The sequence below is a fragment of the Chelonia mydas genome, chromosome 10, assembly GCF_015237465.2.
Source record: "Chelonia mydas isolate rCheMyd1 chromosome 10, rCheMyd1.pri.v2, whole genome shotgun sequence".
In the NCBI taxonomy this organism is placed as follows: Eukaryota; Metazoa; Chordata; order Testudines; family Cheloniidae; genus Chelonia; species Chelonia mydas.
This window is the reverse complement of record NC_051250.2, coordinates 80,201,650-80,224,309: the sequence shown is the minus strand read 5'-3', so window position 1 is coordinate 80,224,309 and position 22,660 is coordinate 80,201,650. Positions and strand designations below refer to the sequence as shown.

At 41.4% G+C, this 22,660-nt stretch overlaps 1 protein-coding gene across 1 annotated transcript in view; it reads right to left on the bottom strand.

The window, feature by feature from the left end:
* Positions 1-22,660, bottom strand: part of NOX5 (NADPH oxidase 5) — a 93,094-nt gene that overhangs the window by 54,888 nt on the left and 15,546 nt on the right. The window contains exons 2-3 of the mRNA XM_043523339.1: positions 17,595-17,713; positions 5,404-5,489 (exon numbers count right to left, since the gene is read on the bottom strand). Of these exons, the coding sequence (XP_043379274.1) occupies positions 5,404-5,489; positions 17,595-17,713 (205 nt within the window). The remainder of the gene's footprint in view (positions 1-5,403; positions 5,490-17,594; positions 17,714-22,660) is intronic.

The following is a 22,660-nucleotide window of genomic DNA, read 5'->3' as shown; positions in this document are numbered from 1 at the left end:
GCCCCGCCCCTACAGGCCACTACACACTGTGTACCGGCCCCGCCCCACCAACACACACACACTAGCTGCCCCGCCCCTACAGGCCACTACACACTGTGTACCAGCCCCTCCCCCCCAACACACACACACTAGCTGCCCCGCCCCTACAGGCCACTACACACTGCGTACCGGCCCCTCCCCACCAACACACACACACACACACACACACTAGCTGCCCCGCCCCTACAGGCCACTACACACTGCGTACCGGCCCCGCCCCACCAACTCACACACACACACTAGCTGCCCCGCCCCTACAGGGCACTACACACTGCGTACCAGCCCCTCCCCCCCAACACACACACACTAGCTGCCCCGCCCCTACAGGCCACTACACACTGCGTACCGGCCCCTCCCCACCAACACACACACACACACACACACACACACACACACACACACACTAGGTGCCCCGCCCCTACAGGCACTACACACTGCGTACCAGCCCCGCCCCACCAACTCACACTCACACACACACTAGCTGCCCCGCCCCTACAGGGCACTACACACTGTGTACCAGCCCCGCCCCACCAACACACACACACACTAGCTGCCCCGCCCCTACAGGCCACTACACACTGCGTACCAGCCCCGCCCCACCAACTCACACTCACACACACACTAGCTGCCCCACCCCTACAGGGCACTACACACTGCATACCGGCCCTGCCCCACCAACACACACACACACATGTGTCCCCACATGAACCAAGGCCCCACTTCCCCCACAGGGTACCAGCCCTGCCCCTCACACGGGCCAGGTGTCCACACGCACACCAAGCTGCCTCCACACACACAAACTGGTCACCTGCTCACCCCTACATGCACAGAGGACACCAGCCCCCCTCCCTTCCTGGCCATACACACCCAGAGCACCAGCCCTGTGCAAGCAGTGCACCCCCCCAGGCATCAGCCTCTTGCCTACACCCCCCCATCGTACCTCCTCCTTTCACCACCCGCCCCACTCCACAGGCAGTACCTGCCTCTCTCTCACTCTGTCTCTCACACACACACACACACACACACACGGCCCATTCTCTATCCCTTCTCTCACACCAGGGGTCATCAGCCCCTACCAGGCATTGTTCCCCTTTGCCCCACTCATGCATACTCCCCAGGCACCAGCACCCCCTCCTGCTCTCTCCCGCACACACAGGGCAGCAGCCCTTCCACCCCTTTTCACAGGCAGCACATATCCCTTTGCACACACACACGCCAGGCATCTGACTCTACCTGTCACGGTCCCTGTACACACACAGATGCATAAAGCCCCCTCCCTCCACCACTCCACTAGCCACACTGCCCTCTGCACACACACCATGCTCCATGATTTTCACGTCTGGTTCTTAGTTCCTTAGCACTTCCACAACTCAAAGAATTTTCATCCCTGAGAGCAACAGTAATGCCCTCCATACAGCTTGATGCATATTAGTCACAACCAACATTTCAGGGCCTGTCTTTCAAAACCAGCAATTAATTCATGTATTTTACATGCAATTTGCTATAGGAACAGTATAGTGAGCATAATTTATTGCACATGCAAAACTCACACCTGCAAAAAGAAAGGCCCTGATTGAAAAACAACTCTTAGATGGAGATCTGTAGTATGGCACAATGCTTTCATCAGATGTGTTCCAGGAAGCTTAGGTGTAGTTTTTGTATATTTCAGCTTTACCTTAGAATTTACTTTAAAAAAAACCACAGCACTTTAATGATACCTCAGTATGTTTTGTTTTGTTTTTTTAATATAGACGGGTATTGGATCTCTGTAAGAAAGTAAGGGTATGCCTACACAGCAACTAGCCACCCGTGGCTGGCCCATGCCAGCTGACTCAGGCTCTCACTGCAGGGGTGTTTCATTGTTGTGTATATTTGCTAGCTCGGGCTGGAGCCTAGGCTCCCAGAGCCTCCCACCTCACAGGCTGCTGGAGCTTCGGCTCCAGCCTGAACTCGGAAGTCTGCACAATAATGAAACAGGCCTGCGAGCCTGAGTAGGCTGGCACAGGCCAGCTGCAGGTGTCTAGTTGGTGAGTAGACATACTCTAAGATTGAGGCTGTCATAAATATAAAGGGAAGGGTAATCACCTTTCTGTATACAGAACTATAAAATCCCTCCTGGCCAGAGGCAAAACTCTTCACCTGAAAAGGGTTAAGAAGCTAAGATAACCTCGCTGGCTCCTGACCAAAATGACCAATGAGGAGACAAGATACTTTCAAAGCTGGAGGTGGGGAGAGGGGAACAAAGGGTCTGTCTGTCTGTGTGATGCTTTTGTGGGGGAACAGATCAGGAGTGCAGGTCAGAACTCCTGTAAAAAGTTAGTAAGTAATCTAGCTAGAAATGCATTAGATTTCTTTTGTTTAATGGCTGGTAAAATAGCTGTGCTGGAGGGAATGTATATTCCTGTTTTTGTGTCTTTTTGTAACTTAAGGTTTTGCCTAGAGGGATTCTCTGTTTTGAATCTGATTACCCTGTAAGGTATTTACCATCCTGATTTTACAGAGGTGATTCTTTTACTTTTCTTTAATTAAAATTTTTCTTTTAAGAACCTGATTGCTTTTTCATTGTTCTTAAGATCCAAGGGTTTGGGTCTGTGTCCACCTGTACAAATTGGTGAGGATTTTTATCAAGTCTTCCCCAGGAAAGGGGGTGTAGGGCTTGGGGGGAAGACATCTCCAAGTGGGCTCTTTCCCTGTTCTTTGCTTAACACGCTTGGTGGTGGCAGCATAGGGTTCAAGGACAAGGCAAAGTTTGTACCTTGAGGAAGTTTTTAACCTAAGCTGGTAAGAATAAGCTTAGGGGGTCTTTCATGCAGGTCCCCACATCTGTACCCTAGAGTTCAGAGTGGGGAAGGAACCTTGACAGAGGCATTTTAGGGATCACCTGTGGAATGTAGAGGAATACATATATGAAGTATGTTTAAGCCAGAACCTGTTGCAGTTAGGATTGAGAAATACAGCCATTTTAAATCAGAATGTAAGACTAAAAATACCTATTTCAATTGTAACATTGTGGCCTGCTGTTATTGATTAGGCATGTGTCCTTGAGAAAGACTTCGGGCAAACCACATATTGATTCTCCTAATTCTCCACGTGCTGTTTCATCTGCATGTTTTTGTGGGAGTTTTGCCAAGTGATCCAAAAAACCCACAACCTACACATAAACAGTGTATTTTAATAAAATGTAATCCAATAAAATCTGCAAAATTCTGTTCTGTGCATTTGCACTGCAGCCTATAATCATTGGCAAAGATTTGTTTAAATAAGGTAAAAGCCATGATACAAAACAAATAAAGTTAAATCTGCTACTGTCAATGGCCCATGCTGTTGTGGAAGAATGGGGAGAGAAATACAACAACATAAATTTAAGAAAAGGAGTACTCCTTTTCTTTTTGCGAATACAGACTAACACGGCTGTTACTCTGAAACATAAATTTAAGAATGTTAACTGTGGCTTTGAAATTCCCAGCTTTTATATTAACATTATATGCTTAATATTATTTAAATAGGGAGGTTCTTCATCTCTGAATTTCCTTTCTGAGGGCTAAGTAGATCTATTTATTTATCTATGAATCTCAGTGACATTCTAGAATTTTCAGAAGCCTTCATGACCCTTTGCTAACTTCCAGCATTAAGCAGCTGACCTTCCAGTGATCTGCCGCACATCATCCATCCATCTCCTTGCTAGTTGTCCTCTACTACAATGATTCTCCACCATTCCTTCCATAATAATTTTTCAAGGTTATTTCTCTCTCTATCCCTAATGTGATCAAAGTACTTAAGCACCCAGAAAAAAGGGATGCAGTTCTTTCATGGATGGCAGCTGCTAAACAAACTAACATGGTTGCTCCAGACTTTCAGTAGAACTTATATATGAATTTTAAGGCAAGCAAGACTCTCTCTCACATGGCTCAAATTTTTACAGGAATTCAAGTGTTGTACCAGCGTTGCAACACCTGAATCAGAGCCTGAATCTCATTTTCAAAAGGAATTTAGGCACTTGTGATCTTGAAAAATCTGAGCCTCTACACTGGGGCCTCTACATACTATTGTAATGTTGCTATTCATAATCACTAAGAAATTTTAATTTAGGAAAGAGGAAGTGGTCTAGGGATGGGTGCCACCAACCTCAACTGGAGAAAACAGACTAGTACAGTTATTAGTCCCGCTTTCTTTCAGCCTCGATTGACCCACCTTATCACACTGTGGTTTGCTGAGCAGAGTTCGGGTGCATTTTGTACTAAAAGGAGGTAGTAAAAAAAAAGATCTTTTTTGTTCATATTAAGCTAACAATGTTCCTCTAATAGATCCTTCTTACGGCAAATGAATGGTATTGTATTGTTAAGCAGGGCCACAAATCATGCACTTAAATGATAGGTAAAAAGAACAGATTCTCTGAGATTCCCTCTGAACATGGAGATTAAGTTAGACCCTTTCTAACAAGAACCACATTTAGGTATGGTTTGCTAGAAAGGGTATAACACTTTTTGTGACTTCTAGTAGATATTTCTGTATTGGCCAAAGCATTATATGGTGTATAGTAGAAGATACTGATTCATCTCCAACAAATACAATTTGTGGTCCTTGGTAAGAGGAAAAATGTATCATACCCTTAAGAAGATGAGAGATTATTCACAACAGTTAGTCAAACTTTCATGCATACTATAAGTGGAGATGAGGCATCAGGAAGATATTGAAATTAGGATTTCTAGCTTCATCTGCAGGGAGCAGTAGAATTACAAGAATGGGAAACCTTTGGGCAGTGATGGAGTATTTGGACTGGCAGAGAAAGCTGGACCCTTATGGTGTCTGAGGAAAAATGGACAAAAAGCTTTTATATTTAAAGAGGAAATAGAATCGGGGAGTCATTACTGGGAGCTGACAGAAATAAGCATTCTCTGGATACTGAAAAGATATAATCTGCACTGAGACCTAGCTGTGCAGAAAAAGTGACTGAATGCTCCGTTTCTCTCACACTGTAGTGTTATTTCCAGGCTGTGATAGAAATCCTCTAGGGGGAGTCAGAAAATGGTTTTAAAGACTTCCCTTTCAGTTAGATAATATCAAAAGATCAAGGGACTGTGAGACATTCTACAAAGAATGATCAATTTAAAAAAAAAATAAGAATAATTAAAAAGGTCCCTTTTGTTAATGAGGAATATTTTAAGAAGAAACAGGGGCATTAGGCTTATAAACCAAACAGAACCATTAACATAATAAAGGCAAAGTCTCATATGGCAAGCTGCAGACCAAAAGGGAATCTGCCCCCTTTGACTACTTCAAAGACAGACATTTTTTCACCTGTCAAGAGATTTTTGGAAATGAAATCCATACAAGCCAAGAGAGCTTCAGGGTTCAAAGACTTACAGTGACACTGCCAGGGTGAGAGTAGCCAGAACAAAGTGAAGGAGTGGGAGGTGGAGGGTCAGCCAGCCAAGGTCAGGATTGTCAGTCTGCAGAAATACAAGATACGCCATTTTAGAGATGCTTGCATCAGCACTTCCAGCTTCCTGGTTAAGTCACCAGATACATAAGTACAGTAAATATTTAATTAGATAGAAGTTTGGCTAAGATAACACTGCTGTGTGTTTACTGAATTAAAATTAATTGTAAGTTACAACCACTGTAAATCTTTAGAGGGAATTTAGGCTCTGTTTTTACAAAGAATTTTGGGCAGTGAAATTATATCCAGAAGTTATCATTCCAAGGATAGGTTAAAACTGTGTTCTCATTAACTGGTTTAAGGATCTGATCCTGCAAACACCTATGTAGCTGTTTTATGCATGTTAGCAGTTCCATTGAAGTCAGCGGAGCTACATGTGTACAGAGAAAGTTAGAGAGGGAGAGAGAGAGAGCATTTCCATAAAGATGAGCAATATTTAGAGATTAATCTGACTTCACCAGTTTCAAGTGCCTCTCTTCTCATGGACTTATCCAGACTATTCCCAGTGGTAGATGGCAGCAGAGTAAACTAGACTGGTTAATAGAGCCATCTATCTTAGGCACCTATGTGGCTCCCATCACTATGGTATCTCCCAACACCCCTATGCGGGAGGGAAATACTATTATCCCCATTTTACAGATAGGGAACTAAGGCACAGAGCAGCTTGACTTGGCTGAGGTCACACAGGAAGTCTATGGCAGAGCAGGGAATCGAACTGAAGTCTTCTAAATCCTGGGCTAGTGACCTAACTGCTGGACCATCCTTCCCCTGTCAAACAAATGGAAGTAACTGAGCACTGATTTGTAATTACTGTCAGTATGAGACCATGTCTACGCTACCAACTAAAGCAGCTCCGCTGCGATCGATGGTGAAGAATGCTAGTATCATTCTGGGATGTATTAACAGGAGTGTCATATGTGTGACGAAATGTGGGCTTTTCTTAGTCCTTGGCATGAATATGGTGCGGGTCTAACTTTTCCCTGTGTGCTGCGTGTTTAGCAAGATGGTGGGAGAGAGGGTTTGTTGTTGCAAAGGACCAGATGTGATCTCGCCTAGCAGTTGGGACCCTGGACAACAGACTGGAGATTGGGTACCTTAGCAACTGGTGACCAGGAGGCCCACCCCAGCTTGGCAGCCAGCCGGTTGTGGCCAGTGGGAGGACAAAAGTCTGAAGAGGGAGGACCCCGGTGACCTGACCAGCCAGTTCCAGGCAGTGGGTGAACAAAGGACGGAAGAGAGGAGGCCCAGGCGGCCTGTTTACCTGGGACCGAAGACAAAAGGATGGGGGAGGAGCTGTTGGGGGAGATGATACAGGATGGTCAGCTGGAAGGAGGGGGCAGCTGTACTGGGAAGAGACCAGAGCCCACCTGGATGCAGGAGAGACCTAGATGTACTGTGCTGAGGGATGCTAGGCCTGAGGACCCTGAGAGCTTCCTATGCTGTGTTCAGATGTTCAATAAACCCTTCCGTTTTACGCTGGCTGAGAGTTATTGCAGTCTAAAGATCGGGGTTGCATTATTCCCTCTGGGAGTGGAGGCCCCGGGGGTCCAGAGTGAGTGGATCCCCTGAGGGGGCTCACAGCAAGAGACAGGCGTGCTTAAATCTCAGAGAGGTGCACTTCCAGGAGGCGGAGGGGCCTATGGTTTAACCTCCAAGAGAGAGTGGACTCCCGTAAAGGGCTGTAACGCTGAAGGGGGTTCCCATATGAAGCGGAGAGAGAGCACAAGTCCTGTGGGACTGTGACAATATGTAAGACACAGAAGACACTACTCACTCTCAGTGAGACCTCAGTTGTTTCCAGTTCTGGGTGACAAACATTAGGAAAGATGTCCAGAGAAGAGCTAAAAAAAAAGACGTAAGGTTTAGAAAAGTTAACCAAGAAGAAAGGTTATTTTAAAAAAAACTGAGCATGTTTAGTCTTGAGAAAAGACGACCAAATATGTTAAGGACTGTTTAAAAAAGGCAGCGATCAATTATTCTCCAGGTGCACTGAAGCTTAGGACAAGCAGTAACTGGCTTAATCTGAAGCAAGGGAGATTTAGGATGAATATGAGGAAAAACTTGCTAACTCTAGCACTGGAATAGGCTTCCACGGGAGGCTGTGGAATCCTCATCACTGGAGGTTTTTAGGAACAGGTTAGACAAACACCGTCAGGGATGGTCTAGGTCTGCTTAATCCTGCCACAGCTAGGAGGGCTCTTGAGTTCCCTTTCAGCCCTACATTTCTGTTAATCTCTTCTGTTTGCCCTCAACTGAAATCTCTTCACAGTAGGGAATGTGTAGCACGCTATGCAGCTCTGCTGTTCTATAGAATTAGTCTTAGTAAGGGCTTGTCTACGCACAGTTTTTATAGTGATTTAACAAAATTGGTTTAGAAACAGATATAGTTAAATCCATGCAGCACCCTAGGTAGATGCAGTTACACCAGCATAAAGGTGTTTTTATCAGGATAGCTAATCAAATAGCCATACTGTTTTTTAAACAGAAAGTTATATAGGTACAAACAAGCCCTAAAGATAACAAAATATACATTTGGCATCAGCATTTCATTGTAAATTGCCAATAATTAATGTTAAATTGAACCATTCAGTGGTCTTATTTTTAAACTAAAACCTTAGACAAATAGACATGGCAAATAGCTCAAATGTGAACATTTAGGGCTGACCTGCGAGTCACTGAGTGGAGTTGCAGGTGCTCAGCATCTCTCAGCATGTGGCCCTTAAATATTTTGTAACCTTGAATACCCTTTTGACCACACACATGGAAGAACAGGTAAGCAAACATTTAAAGCTAAATTGAGAGTGAGCAAATTGACTCTGAGAAACTATTCTGAATGAAGTAAAGTAGGGCAAGGTGACTCAAAGGGTTTCCTATGTATGTTAAAGGTGACCTAAAATAAAATAAAAAATTTTAACACTTTTTTGCCTCTTTATGGTATTTACATAATGGTATAACAAGTGGAGTTATTTTGTTTAAAAGAAACCTTTTTCCTGCTTGTTTTTGACATCTTACATTAGCAACTCAGGTCTTGAATACTATGGGTGACTGGAGACTGAGGTGATATCAGAGGTACCATGGAAGGGAAAACTTGATTAAGTGGAAGTGATTTTTATTCAGATGGTTTCAAATCCTTTGGGTTTTGTTTGTGTTTGTTAACTAAACTACTTGGGAGAAAAATTTTCCTTCTTAGTCAGGAATTTTGCGACAACTTTTTTTGGTCAGAAAATGCTAATTTGTCAAAAGTGAAACCTGTTGTGGGAACGTATCCATTTCCACCAAACTTTCTGTGAGAGAGAGAGCGCACGCACATGCCCCTACCTACTCTAATAGCTCAGGGATTAAGGTACCTGGGATGTGGAAGACACAAGTTCAAGTCCCCACTCTGCTTTGAACATGGGTCTCCCACATCTGAGATGAGAGCCCAAACCAGTAGGCTATGGGCTATTCTGATATGAACCTCTCTCAATTGCCACTTCTTAAAAATAATTAATCAATTACTGAGCCAAAGAGAAAGCTTAAGGCTGATTCTAAAGCTTGGTGGTTACATCAATCAACTGGGATATGGGAGACCTAAGTTCAAGTCCCGGGTCTGAACATGGGTTTCCCTAGTGAATGCCCTAACCACTAGGCTATTGGCTATTCGGGGGGTGGGGGGGTCTCTCTCTCTCTCTCTCACACATTTTTGCAAATATTTCAAAAGGTTGATTTTGTCCTGATGAAGATTAGGAACACTTTGAAAATCCTTAACATTTTTACAAGACAGGAAGAGTTACTGGCACAGATCTAGCTGAGACTTCAAAATCTTTGCCCCTTCAGTTAAGGGCTGAAAAAGAAGACTTCCAGTAGAAACAAGGAAATTCAAGACTTTACATTTTTGATATTTCAGTGGAATAAAACAAGGTGATTTCTTTCTAAGATTACCTTTTAGGCCTCTTTTATACATCATATGGAAGAGAAACATTGCAAATCTATTTCCTCCCTTTTCAAGTCACAACCAGAAAAAGCAGTGTTTCAAGAAATAGCCAATTAAATAATGATACCTTGGGGGTTTCTAATAATAAAACATTTGAAAATAGACAAATTAATAAGTTCTGATGAGGAACAACTCATCTGCCACAAATGATTTGCTAAAATGAAGAAATCAGTTCCAAAAAGCTGTGAAAGTGCTATAAAGACTGTTTTTTTAATATTCTGATCTTTGAAAAATAGCTGAAGCACTCTTCCATCAACCAAGATTTGGTGAAAAAAAAGTAATCCCTCTCACTCAGACATTACACCAAAGAATTTTTATTATTCTTACTTCTTCAAATTTATAATAAAATATTGCAAAAGGCACCCCTCCTGTGCTCTGGGCACCTATACCATAGGTTAAGACACAAAGTAATACAAAAGGTCTGCTCAATATAATCACCCAAAGCTCAGCCCAATGGCTTGAGAGAAGATTTGTTCTGAAGCCTGCCTGGAAAATTAACAAATCTGGGCTCTAGCAAACCAGAGGTAGGGAGTTCCAAAATCAAAAACATGGAACTATAAGACCGTGAAAACAGGGGTCTATAATATTAGAATCATCATCTTAAGGCTAATAGTAATAATGTCATATACAAGCAATGATCTCCCTCGTCACACTGGGCACAAGTTAATGTCATTTTAATAATACAAGCTACAGTCAATACAGTCACATTCCTCTACACAAAGAAAAGGTGATTTTTATTGTTTTGTGGAAGGTCTGACATATAATATGAGGCACTGATTTTATTTCATTGCTAAGTTACAGCTTACTGACAGCCAAGTCACATATGCTTTACCTTGAAACAAAGTAAAGTAAATAAGAGAGAAAGGAAAACAAGCCATATGGTTTTGTGGTTGTTATTTGAAAGTTCGGCACTGTCTAGATACACATTTAATTTTCAATCTGCTGCCTTGATATAAAGGTCATATCAAAAAGCAAACAAGTACATATTTAATCCTTTAGCAAAAAAAAAAAAAAAAAAAAAAAAACTAGTGAGAGAGTCTGTTGCCATATTATCACAGAACCATAGAAACCAGATATTTTTCCATCTCCAATATCAACAGCCAAATGTCACCATAGAGCTAACAAGCATGAAATAACTTTCATCAAGTGGTAGTACCACCCACATCAATCTGATTCCAACCCAAATAAACTGCTACTTATTTGTGAAGATATGTGGAGAGTCCTACAGTGACTTGCAGACCTCCCACATCCAATAATACGTGCAGAAGGCCTGGAATGCAGTGGAACCATCTCTATTATTCATCAAAGGCCTGATCCAATCTCCACTGAAGTCAGTGGAAACTTTTCTGTTGACTTCAGGGGGAGTTGGATTGGCCCCTATTCCATCCGCCTGCCAATACAGAATGTTCCCTACAATGTTGATGTTTTTAGTTTTAAATATGTCAGTGGACTATTAGATCTCTCATAGATCTAAATACTCATAGATGGTTGAAAAGACCTCACTTATATGACAATTTTCCTGATATTCAGACTACATTTTCCTTTGCTGAAATTCATCCCATTAATCTTAGTTTTACAAATCTCTAAACCTGCTCCCAGGCTTTGGCTCAGAGATGCAGAAGCTGGGTAAAGATTTATTGTGGGCATTCCTAAAAGGAAGACGAAGAGTTAAAACAACTGAAGCCAAGAGTAAGCCAAAAAGGATGGGTGGCTGGTTCTTGTGGAAATCCAGTACTTACTGGTGACTAAAGTCTCCACTTCGTAGGATCAACCAGCTAGCTTCTGTACCCTACAACTAGGTAGTGACTACCATTCAAATATATCAAAATTACTATCTTTCTAACTTATAAAATACATACCCAAAGATATTATCTATCTGTAGCAACTCTGAAGTCCACATGGGCGGTACTATACAGATGCAGAACATCCTCTGAAATATAGTTAAGCTTGGAAGGATTCGATTTTTTAAATCAGTAAGTGCTGATTTCACTGTACACGCCCAAACTGACAGAAAATATTTCCGGGGTGGTAATCATAGAATCATAGGACTGGAATGGACCTCGAGAGGTCATCTAATCCAGGTCCTGACAGGTGTTTGTCTAACCTGCTCTTAAAAATCTCCAATGATGGAGATTCCACAACCTCCCTAGGCAATTTATTCCAGTGCTTAACCATCCTGACAGTTAGGAAGTTTTTCCTAATGTGCAGCCTAAACCTCCCTTGCTGCAATTTAAGCCCATTGCTTCTTGTCTTATCCTCAGAGGTTAAGAAAAACAATTTTTCTCCCTCCTCCTTGTAACAACCTTTTACGTACTTGAAAACTGTTATGTCCTCTCTCAGTCTTCTCTTTTCCAGACTAAACAAACCCAATTTGTTCAATCTTCCCTCATAGGTCATGTTTTCTAGACCTTTAATCATTTTTGTTGCTCTTCTCTGGGCTCTCTCCAGTTTGTCCACATCTTTCCTGAAATGTGGTGCCCAGAACTGGACACAATTCTCCAGTTGAGGCCTAATCTGCACGGAGTAGAGTGGAACAATTATTTCTCATGTCTTTCTTACAATGCTCCTGCTAATACATCCCAGAATAATGTTAGCTTTTTTTGCAACAGCGTTATACTGTTCGTATTTAGCTTGTGGTTCACTATAACCCCTAGATCCTTTTCCCCAGTACTCCTTCCTAAGCAGTCATTTCCCATTTTGTATGTGTGCAACTGATTGTTCCTTCCTAAGTGGAGTATTTTGCATTTGTCCTTATTGAATTTCATCCTGTTTACTTCAGACCATTTCTCCAGTTTGTCCAGATAATTTTGAATTTCAATCATATCCTCCAAAGCACTTGCAACCCCTCCCAGCTTGGTATCATCTGCAAACTTTATAAGTGTACTCTGTATGCCATGATCTAAATCAGTGGTCCCCAACCTTTCTGTGGGAATAGCACATTCCTATTCCCGAAAGACTGTAGCGGGCGCCAAACACCCCACCGCCGAAATGCCGCCGAGAAGCGGCAGCGGAAAGAAGAACAGAACCGGACCCAGAACTGATCCCTGCGGAACCCCACTCGTTATGTCCTTCCAGCATGACTGTGAACCACTGATAACTACTCTCTTGATAACTAATCAAAATGTACAGATAGGCAAAGTAAGAAAAATGTTTTTTGAGAATTTTTTGGAGTTTAATTTAAGGATATTTACTTTGTATATTTTGACCTGTGATGTGTTTTAACAGTTATAAAGCTTCAACTTTTTGAATCTCAAAGTCTACTGTCCTTATTGTCTACTCCCTCCCCACGCCCAATTTCCCATACCTGTAACATTTAAAATAGAAAATGCTTAAAACCCAAAATTTTGCATAACCGTGAACATTTAAAATAGATAAAAATAAAAAAATGCTTAAAAATAAACATCAATATTAACAACTGATATTAAAAAATATAGCCAACCCTAAATATAGTTAATGACTGTAGAAATCCAGCAATAAATTGCTGGGACAATATCAAAAGTCAAATGTTGCTATGGCGCTAACAAGCATGAAATAACTTAAATCAGGTGGTAGTACAACCAACATCAATCCGAGTGCAACCCAAACAAACTGCTACTTAGTTATGGAGAAATCTGGAGTTCTATAGTGACTTGGGGGCAAACGATGGCATCTCCCCCACCCAATCATACGTGCCGAATGCCCTGAACTCAGTGGAACCAGAACTAGTAAGACCCTCCCCATGGAGCATCAGCCATGGAAACCACCATAGCCTATAGGCTGTAGCAGATGGCACTGCATCGCCTGTAAGGGAGTGTTCCGTCTCCAAACACTTTTAGAGCACCCCTAAACACAGTCTGTTTACTCTGCCAGGATTATTATACGTTTAAAGGTGGGGACGAAAAAACGAATGATTCTATTTTAAACGCAGAGGGCCAGATTTTCAAAGGTATTTAGGTGTTTAAAGGTGCAGATAGGCGTCTAGTGGGAATATCAAAAAGTTAAGTGCCTGACTCGCATTAATTTAAATGAGACTTAGGCATCTAACCTGTTTAGGTGCTTTGACAATCCCCTTAGGTGCCTATCTGCATCTTCAGGCATCTACATACCTTTGAAAAGCTGGCCTTCGGGCAACATGGAGGAGGATCATTGATGCAGACTTGGACATGCAGCAACTGGAGAGGATTCCCTTCCACCACAAAAATTTTGCTGCTGACTATAATTTACGTTGTTATTGGTTTACGAAGCACCCCAATTCACTGAGTATGACTTCCAGACAATTAAGAGCTGAGAGAATATGACAGTCAGATTGCCTGTATAATGACATTACTGTCAATTCTGAGTAAAATACAACATTCCAGGTATGTAAAATTGTCATTATCACCAGGCTATCTAGAAACCTTTGCAAAACAACTTTGCCACCAACCCTTACCCCCAAAAACAGGAATATAGACTGTGGATGGCAGGCCGCACAACTGTTCAATTTCTCATGCTCAGCTTGTCTTCAGCACTCATTTTCTGCCTGTAAGTTCCTTTGTCACAACGTTGCATGGCTGAAACACATATGTCAGGCAAAATAACTTGCTAGTGATGTTTGGAATATCATAGCCATAATACTGGCCGTTCCCATTCTAAATAATATTTTGCAAGGAAATTGTTAAAAATCTGATATTAGTTGATGATGCTTCACATATGTTTTGAATCTTCATAGTCATCACTTCCCAAATTTGGCAGATATGTCTCTGACAGTGAAATTCAGCAGCACCAGCCATATCTTTAAAAAGCCACCAGTGTTGGTTCATTTTCTGCAATCAGAACAGTTGATATGTTTCAAAGCTGTTCATATATCAGGGCCTTCATTTTCAGTAGGTTTCCACTGAAGTGCTTTGAAAATTTGCAGGTGCATCTGTTTCTCCATTGAGCAACTTGCATTTATACATCTCAGCTAGCCTTTTTACATACAAAGCAGCCAATATGAGGTTGATTTTTGAAAGTTCAAAAGCCCAGGCAGACTAATAAAAATGAATATATAGTTTGACACAATTTTTACATTCAGTTACCATGATCATGCGAACAAATCAGATATGTGCACATGCAAATACATAATAAGACAATTAAAGATAATTTACACACACAAATACCCTATTTCCAGGCATAACCATGGTAACTGCATATATAAATTTGGCATGCAATTTTGCACATTTTTGCATGCTGCCCTAGGCTTCTTATATTTTAGATCCTGTGAATCTATTTATTTTCTCACATGAACATCAATTTCCCTACGTAAACACAGTATTTTTGGTGCAGTTTGAGCAGCCCACTTAGACTGGTCTCCCAAAAATGCCCACAGAAATTTTTCACGTCTATTTTCATACAAATTAACCAGTTAGACATGCATTTACCTGATTTGCAAGCGCAACTACCTCATAGTAAATACAAATGAGTATTCATGCAACATTTCTGAGGGCAATTTCAGAAGTAGTGTTTGAAACTGCAGCTCTGGTTATTTCCCCTAACTTTCATGATTTCTAGAACTAAACGAACTACCAGAAGAACTTTTAAGACTGTATTTTAATAAATTATGATTATCCATTCTTTATATATTTCCATTCTTTTAGTTTTAGACCTTCAGTCCCATAATTAAGGTATAAAGAAGCCAAATATGTATAACAAGAACTGGGAGAGAAGATATTTTAAATATTTCAGTAAAAACAGGAAAATTGTCTGTAATGAAGACATCAGATCAAAATATTATTACAGCTTATTTCCAGAATGTCTAATGTGATATTCATAGACTACAGAGGAAAGGATGGGGAATGTGTTTCATTCAATTCCCTTTTTACTGTTTGGCTTTTAAATATACATAGGATGTTGTAACCTCTGAGAATTTTCAAATTCAGAGCAATGCAGCATAAAAGAAGCAAGAATACTTTTGAGCCTCTGAACATTTCCCTAGCTTAGATCCAAGCAGACATTGCAGTGTAAAAGTTTGCGTATTAAGTTTCACTCAGAATGCATACTAAATGCTGAGTAAATGCAGATATTCTGAACAGCTGTTATCTAAAAAGTCTGATCCGGAAACTGATACCATAAACACAAAGGGCTAACTTATCAAAACTTTGTTGCACACATAATAATGACACAATGTGTTTTGCATGCCTAATTAAGCCCAATCTGTAGCTAAGTAAGCAATGAATTTCAAATTGTGATTGTGAAATGCTGGTGTCTTATTTGCATGCTGCATAGGTGAACGCATGCTGTGAATGGTCTATAAAAGGGATTTGAGTTGGTCAGTTTCCCAAATTTTGTCATAGCATTTCTTTGAAGAAAAATTAGTCAGACCTTCACTAATACCAATTTAAATTGAAACGGGGGCAAAGGAATTTTGTTGGGGGAAAATCCCAAGTAAAGTACTACATTTATGTTAGGAAATACATATAAAGAGTCAGACCAACTTGTTGATATGTCTTTCTTTTTTGGTTATATGTTCTTTAGGCTTAGCAAGTGACAAAATCCTTTTTGAATATTTAAAATTCTGTATTTAACATCCAAAATTCTATTCTGGGTTCTGGTTTTGTGAGGTCTAAAGGGAGAAGATATAATAATATTCCTTCTTTTCATTTTCCAGGGATTGGACCACAGCAGAACTGTACCTGCCATGGATAATGATTTAACAAATAGAGTGAAGGTCTCTGTCTGTTTGGACCTTTCTACAACCACATGGCAATGTCAACCCTGGAATTCTTTTAATTTGATAACAAGCCATTGTGAGGCTCTGCTGAGCACAGCCTGGCCACTCCTTGACTCTGACCTGTCACAACCATCTGTGATGATGCTGATGGGAGAGTTTGGATCCCAGCCATTTGGCCTGTGTGCTGTCATGCCTCAATGATCCATTCTGAGACACTTACTCTTTGGTGTCTTTATGTTCCCTTTGAGGTTCATCATTCAGCAGTAGAACCTGGATCTCCATTGTTGGGAGTGACTCCCAGTTTGACACAGATCTACCACAGTGCTGTCCCTGTCCAGACCAACCTCCCGCACGATCAGTCTTGCATGTCGCAAAACTAGGATACCGAATTAAGGCAAAACAAACTGTCAGCCACTCCTAGGTATTTGCTCCTTCTCAGGCAACAGTTTCAATAATTCCCTTTTACCACGTCCTTTGTAGAAAGCCTGGGTGCTACATGGATCTTGTGTATTTTTGGTAAGTGTCTTGCCTCTGTCACGAGAGCTTCGTACTGGCATCTTTGAAACTGTCAGATGAATACCCCGTTCAGCAGGCTCAACTGCTGGTTAATACTATTGTTGTTTCAAGGCTTGATTATTTCATATCTTTATTCACAGGCTACAGTACTAACAGGATAGAACTGTTCGCAGCTCTTACTAAGTTGTTTCAGCACATTGCCCCTGTTTTAAAGGTCTTTCATTGGCTTCCAATAAAATTTTATATTGATTTTTTTTGCAAGTTTTCTTATTCCGTTACAAAGTCCTCCGTATTAGCAATATATTGCCTCTTTCATCACGTCCCTACATCTTCACTGAGATCTGAATCTGCTGATTTTGTGGGATGCACTGAACACGCTACTGAAATAATGGCAGCAAGAGCTTTCAATAATTTGCTGCATGATGGTTGAATCAGCTTCCAGTTGAATTCCAGAGCCAAGTCCGTCCTAATTTTTAAAACTAAAGACACTTTTGCTTTTTAATTGCAAGACACCCTCTTGGGACTTCTATTAAGGCCATTACATAAATACATTTTTGTTGTGAAAATTTTATTTTGGCTTTGTAACTCAGATATATGTCAGAGACTGGCTTTTCTCAAAACCACCTATACATATACACATGACTTTGGTCCAGCTGAAGGGCCCAATCACGCTCATTGAAGAAGATGACAGTTTTACCTTTTTCAGAGTAGCAGCCATGTTAGTCTGTATTCTGTATTCGCAAAAAGAAAAGGAGTACTTGCGGCACCTTAGAGACTAACCAATTTATTTGAGCATAAGCTTTCGTGAGCTACAGCTCACTTCAACGGATGCATTCACGAAAGCTTATGCTCAAATAAATTGGTTAGTCTCTAAGGTGCCACAAGTACAGTTTTACCTTTGACTTGAGCAGTGCTACAATTGAGCCCTGCATTAAATTCCTTTGTCTGAAATTACTTACCAAGAGAATCTTTTGGGTATGGATGTTGCAAGACCAACCACTCCAGAATAAAGACTGGCTCTGTATCAAATTTAGTAGCGTACATGCTGTTACCACCTTGCTAACCCAGCAGACTTGTCCTAAGGAAACAGAAGAATAAGAAAATTGAGCTTACAATGGTCTTAGGAAATTCACCCCTGTGCTGAAGTCTAGCAAAAGACTTACATACCACTTAACTCCCACTTAAGCAATGGGGGGGAGGAGGGGAATGTGACATTTACGAGACAACTTTAAAATGCAATACATTTACCTAGAAAAAAAACCAAGCAGGTAAATCACCTCCTCTTCAATATATTCCTACACAGTAAAAATACATCCCAGATTTTTTCCAGTTTGGGTCACTCAAAGTTACTTCAGTTGTTTTTAAACATTTTTGTACAACACCCAGCGCACTGGATACATGCTTTACAAATGTGACCAAATAAAAGAATTGCCCAACTATGACCTTGTAAACAAAACATTTCTGTGATACTTTTCCCTAGAGCGATGTAGATAGAGCATATGTTACAAATCAAGGTCTTCACACGCAGCCTGAGTAAATAGGGAGTTCCACAGACATCAGAATCCTTTCCCCAATGGTCACTGTTGCAGTCTTAAACTACCGTAACACCTGTGACTGCTCAGAATTAAGTCCTTCCCTCCTGCCTAAAGCTGTCTCTGCGCTAGTGCACATGGAACACTTGTGAAACACACAGCTTTGTGGTATGCAGGGTATGGGCACCTTGTAAGACTCCCCGTCTTGCTGCCCATTAGATCTTCCCTACCCAGAGTGGAGGGGGAAGTGCACCTAAGAACCCAGCTCTGTTAGGGTCCTCAAACACTTTTATTGTAATACAGCTTAATCAAAGATGTGACCTAGATCTGACTGCCATAGTTCTGGCCTATACTGACCAGGAAACACATCTAACCAAGCATTCTTTACCTTTACTGTGGAATCTGAATTATAGTTACATGATTTCTAAAGAGTTGGGACCTATGTCTGCTCCTGATGGAGCCAACAGAAAAACTCCCATTAACTTCAGTGAGACCAGGTTGGGGTTCTGGTATATGCTCATTCCTCTCTGGCAACAGCCCACTATATTTATCCCTAGATAATATTTTGCTTCCATCACTAGGACATTAATGTTGCAGACACACTGGGATCCTGCCTTGTCAGATTCTAACTAGAATGAATGGCTTCCCCTGTATTTATCTCTCAATACGTACTATCTTTTCACCTCTTTTTCAGCTCTTCATTATGTTTTTCATTCTTCAGTCTGTTTTTAGCAGACTCTCAGCTACAGCTTGCACTTTTTTCCATGGATTCCCTTGCTTCAGCTAGAAACTATCTTCATGTTTGAGCACTAGTTAGTCAGGATTTCAGTCTGTCTATGCAAGTCACTCCTCTCTTTGGTTGTTTTCTTCCCAATCACCTGAAAAAGTGGCTGCATTTACTTAATAAATGAGCATACAAATGGGAGATGACATGTAATATAGTCAATGGAAATAAAACCACGTTCACAAAATATGAAATGCGTGTACGGATGATTAAGTAAAATAAGCTAGTATGCAAATTTATTTGCAAGATTCAACAATATCAAGGGAGACATTCTACCTAGCAGAGCAGGAAGTTAAGATTCTTGGGCTCCATTCCCCCGTGTCCCTGGCTTCTGTAGGATGTTGGTCAAGTCATTCAACCTCTTGTCCCTCAATATCCTATCCATAAAATGGATGAAATATTACTTCCCTACTCACAGGTCTTGTGAAAATTGTTTACAATGTGACTGCTACAAGAGATGGAGCTTCAAGCAGTTGTCCCTGGCTCAATCGGGTCCTGTTGGGAAAGGATCAGCAAACATCTCTAGAGACATGACTTTTTCCAAAATAGAAGCCGCACTTTGTGAGGTCATCAGTGACGGACATCAGGCTGTCATCACAGAGGCAAGGTTTAAGCCCCAAAGTCTTTGCATCAACCAAAAGGTTGGGTGACAAGAGAGAAAAAATGGCCAACAGGGTAGAAACTATTTAGACAACTGCACTAACCCTACTAACAACTCCTAGAACTAAAATCTAACCGTTGGGGTTTTTTTAGAAAACTATTTCAGAGGAACCACCATTGCATCCTGACACACTGCCAGAAAGCAGAGAGAGGTGTTTGGTTCTGCGTGTTAGAGATAGCTGGAAAACGAATTTCACAAAAGAGTTGGGAATTATTTTTGCTCTGCAGGCTTCAAGATGGAATTATTTTTCACTTATTGGATTTTTTTTTTAAACTTTATTGACCTCCCTCTCATCCAATTATCTTCCTTGAAAAGTGGAAGGGAAAAGAAAAAAATAAAAATGAAAGATTTTTTCTCTCATTTGGAATTTTATTTTTAAAAAATATAAATTTTGGAAAATATGCATTTTGTGGAAACGTTGGCCTTTTTTGAAAATCTTTTACATATTAAAAAAACATGAAAATTTTGACCAGCCCTATTCTTCTCCTTTTCATGCCCACAGATAGAGGGGGCAGGGGAAGGGATGAGGGGACACTGGATGCATGTGGGGCCCCAACAGACACTAAAGTTTCCTGACCCATACATGCACCATGAATGGGATCCACATGGATAGTACTTGAAGAATTGATGTTTCAGTTGATCCTCGCTGGTCATTCTGTGCAAAGAATGTGATTCCAACTGTACCAGTGACAGAGAAGAGATGCAGGATACACAACTTGGTGCAATTAAGGCAGAATCCAAATGTAAGGACAAACAACACTCTGACATGTCATAGTTTCAGATTAGCATAATAGCTCATCACCACCCTTCTTATAATGGAAGCACGAAGAATTTCAGAGATTTTCTTATGCCAAATCATGACACACTACATTGGAGCTGCATTTCTAGGATCTTTGCTCTAGGACCCACACTCCTGCTCTGACTGAAGTCAATGAGAGTTTTGCCATGGACTTCAGTGGGAGCAGAATCAGTACATGTCTAAGGCTCAGTTAGCTCATGATGTATTCTATAAAAGACATAGTTTATAACAGATCCTCCATTTAGAACAGCTCTTTCTCAAAGAAAACCCCCAAAGCCTTTGCTCAGCGTACTAAGCAAGAACAGATATATAAAAACCCATATTTCCCCATTTTTATCCATACGAGAGAAGAGTGAACAGCTGTAATGTAATATCTTCCCTTCTATCAAAACAAAGACATGAAAAAACCCAAAGTTGGGAAGAGTAAAAATGTTATTAATAGTAAAACTGAAACATGATATCCTTGGAAGGGAATGAATGAAATGGAAGGGGCGGGGTCCTTCTCTACTGGTCTGTACACAAGACTGGCTGTCAGGGGAGAATAATCCCCCCTAGTGCACGGGTGAATTTATTGTCTGTGTTATGCAAGCGTTCAGGCTAGATATTAGAAATCCCTTCTGCCCTTAAAATCTAAGAATTCCTGAATTAAACCCCAGTCTCTGACACTAACCTACTGTATGACCTTGAGCTAGCCACTTCCACAAATGATTAAACAAATGGAATTTTACTTACATCTCACAGGTGTGTTGGAAGAGTGAGTTGTGATGACAAAGTGTTATATATTATTAATGAGAGACAGACTGATGCCTTGGTGTTACTGCAGTTCAGAAGATTTGATTTTAATCACAGTCCTATTCCAGTATAAACATCTGAAAAAGTCCAGTAAGGTTTTGGTGCCAAATTCACATCTGGTGCAAAGGGAACTGTAGCCATGTCTGCTTAAGCCATGTCTGCGGTTGGCAATTAAATCAAAATGTTACACTACCTCTTCTCCCATCTTTATGGCTTATATTGTAAGCGAAAGAGTATTGAACGCAGCACAGATTTTATTTAGTGCTGGCCGGAGTTACTTCAGCAGCTGCACTAGTAATTATAATGCTAGCTGTATCCTGTGAATCACATTCCTCATATAGTCCCCTGCCCAAGAACTGTCCTCACTTTTATCTTCACTGCTTACAGTGCAGCTAGTGCAGCACAGTAAATGCCTCTCTACAGAAAGTGGTGTTTCTTGTTATTTTGAGGGAAAATAATGATTATACTCTGCTCCTTTAAAGAACCTAACCCTCACCTCAGTCCCTGGAAAAATCATGGAGCAGGTCCTCAAAGAATCAATCCTGAAGCACTTACATGAGAGGAAAGTGATCAGGAACAGTCAGCATGGATTCACCAAGGGAAGGTCATGCCTGACTAATCTAATCGCCTTTTATGATGAGATTACTGGTTCTGTGGATGAAGGGAAAGCAGTGGATGTATTGTTTCTTGACTTTAGCAAAGCTTTTGACACAGTCTCCCACAGTATTCTTGTCAGCAAGTTAAGGAAGTATGGGCTGGATGAATGCACTATAAGGTGGGTAGAAAGCTGGCTAGATTGTCGGGCTCAACGGGTAGTGATCAATGGCTCCATGTCTAGTTGGCAGCCGGTGTCAAGTGGAGTGCCCCAGGGGTTGGTCCTGGGGCCGGTTTTGTTCAATATCTTCATAAATGATCTGGAGGATGGTGTGGATTGCACTCTCAGCAAATTTGCGGATGGTACTAAACTGGGAGGAGTGGTAGATACGCTGGAGGGGAGGGATAGGATACAGAAGGACCTAGACAAATTGGAGGATTGGGCCAAAAGAAATCTGATGAGGTTCAATAAGGATAAGTGCAGGGTCCTGCACTTAGGATGGAAGAATCCAATGCACCGCTACAGACTAGGGACCGAATGGCTAGGCAGCAGTTCTGCGGAAAAGGACCTAGGGGTGACAGTGGACGAGAAGCTGGATATGAGTCAGCAGTGTGCCCTTGTTGCCAAGAAGGCCAATGGCATTTTGGGATGTATAAGTAGGGGCATAGCGAGCAGATCGAGGGACGTGATCGTTCCCCTCTATTCGACACTGGTGAGGCCTCATCTGGAGTACTGTGTCCAGTTTTGGGCCCCACACTACAAGAAGGATGTGGATAAATTGGAGAGAGTCCAGCGAAGGGCAACAAAAATGATTAGGGGTCTAGAGCACATGACTTATGAGGAGAGGCTGAGGGAGCTGGGA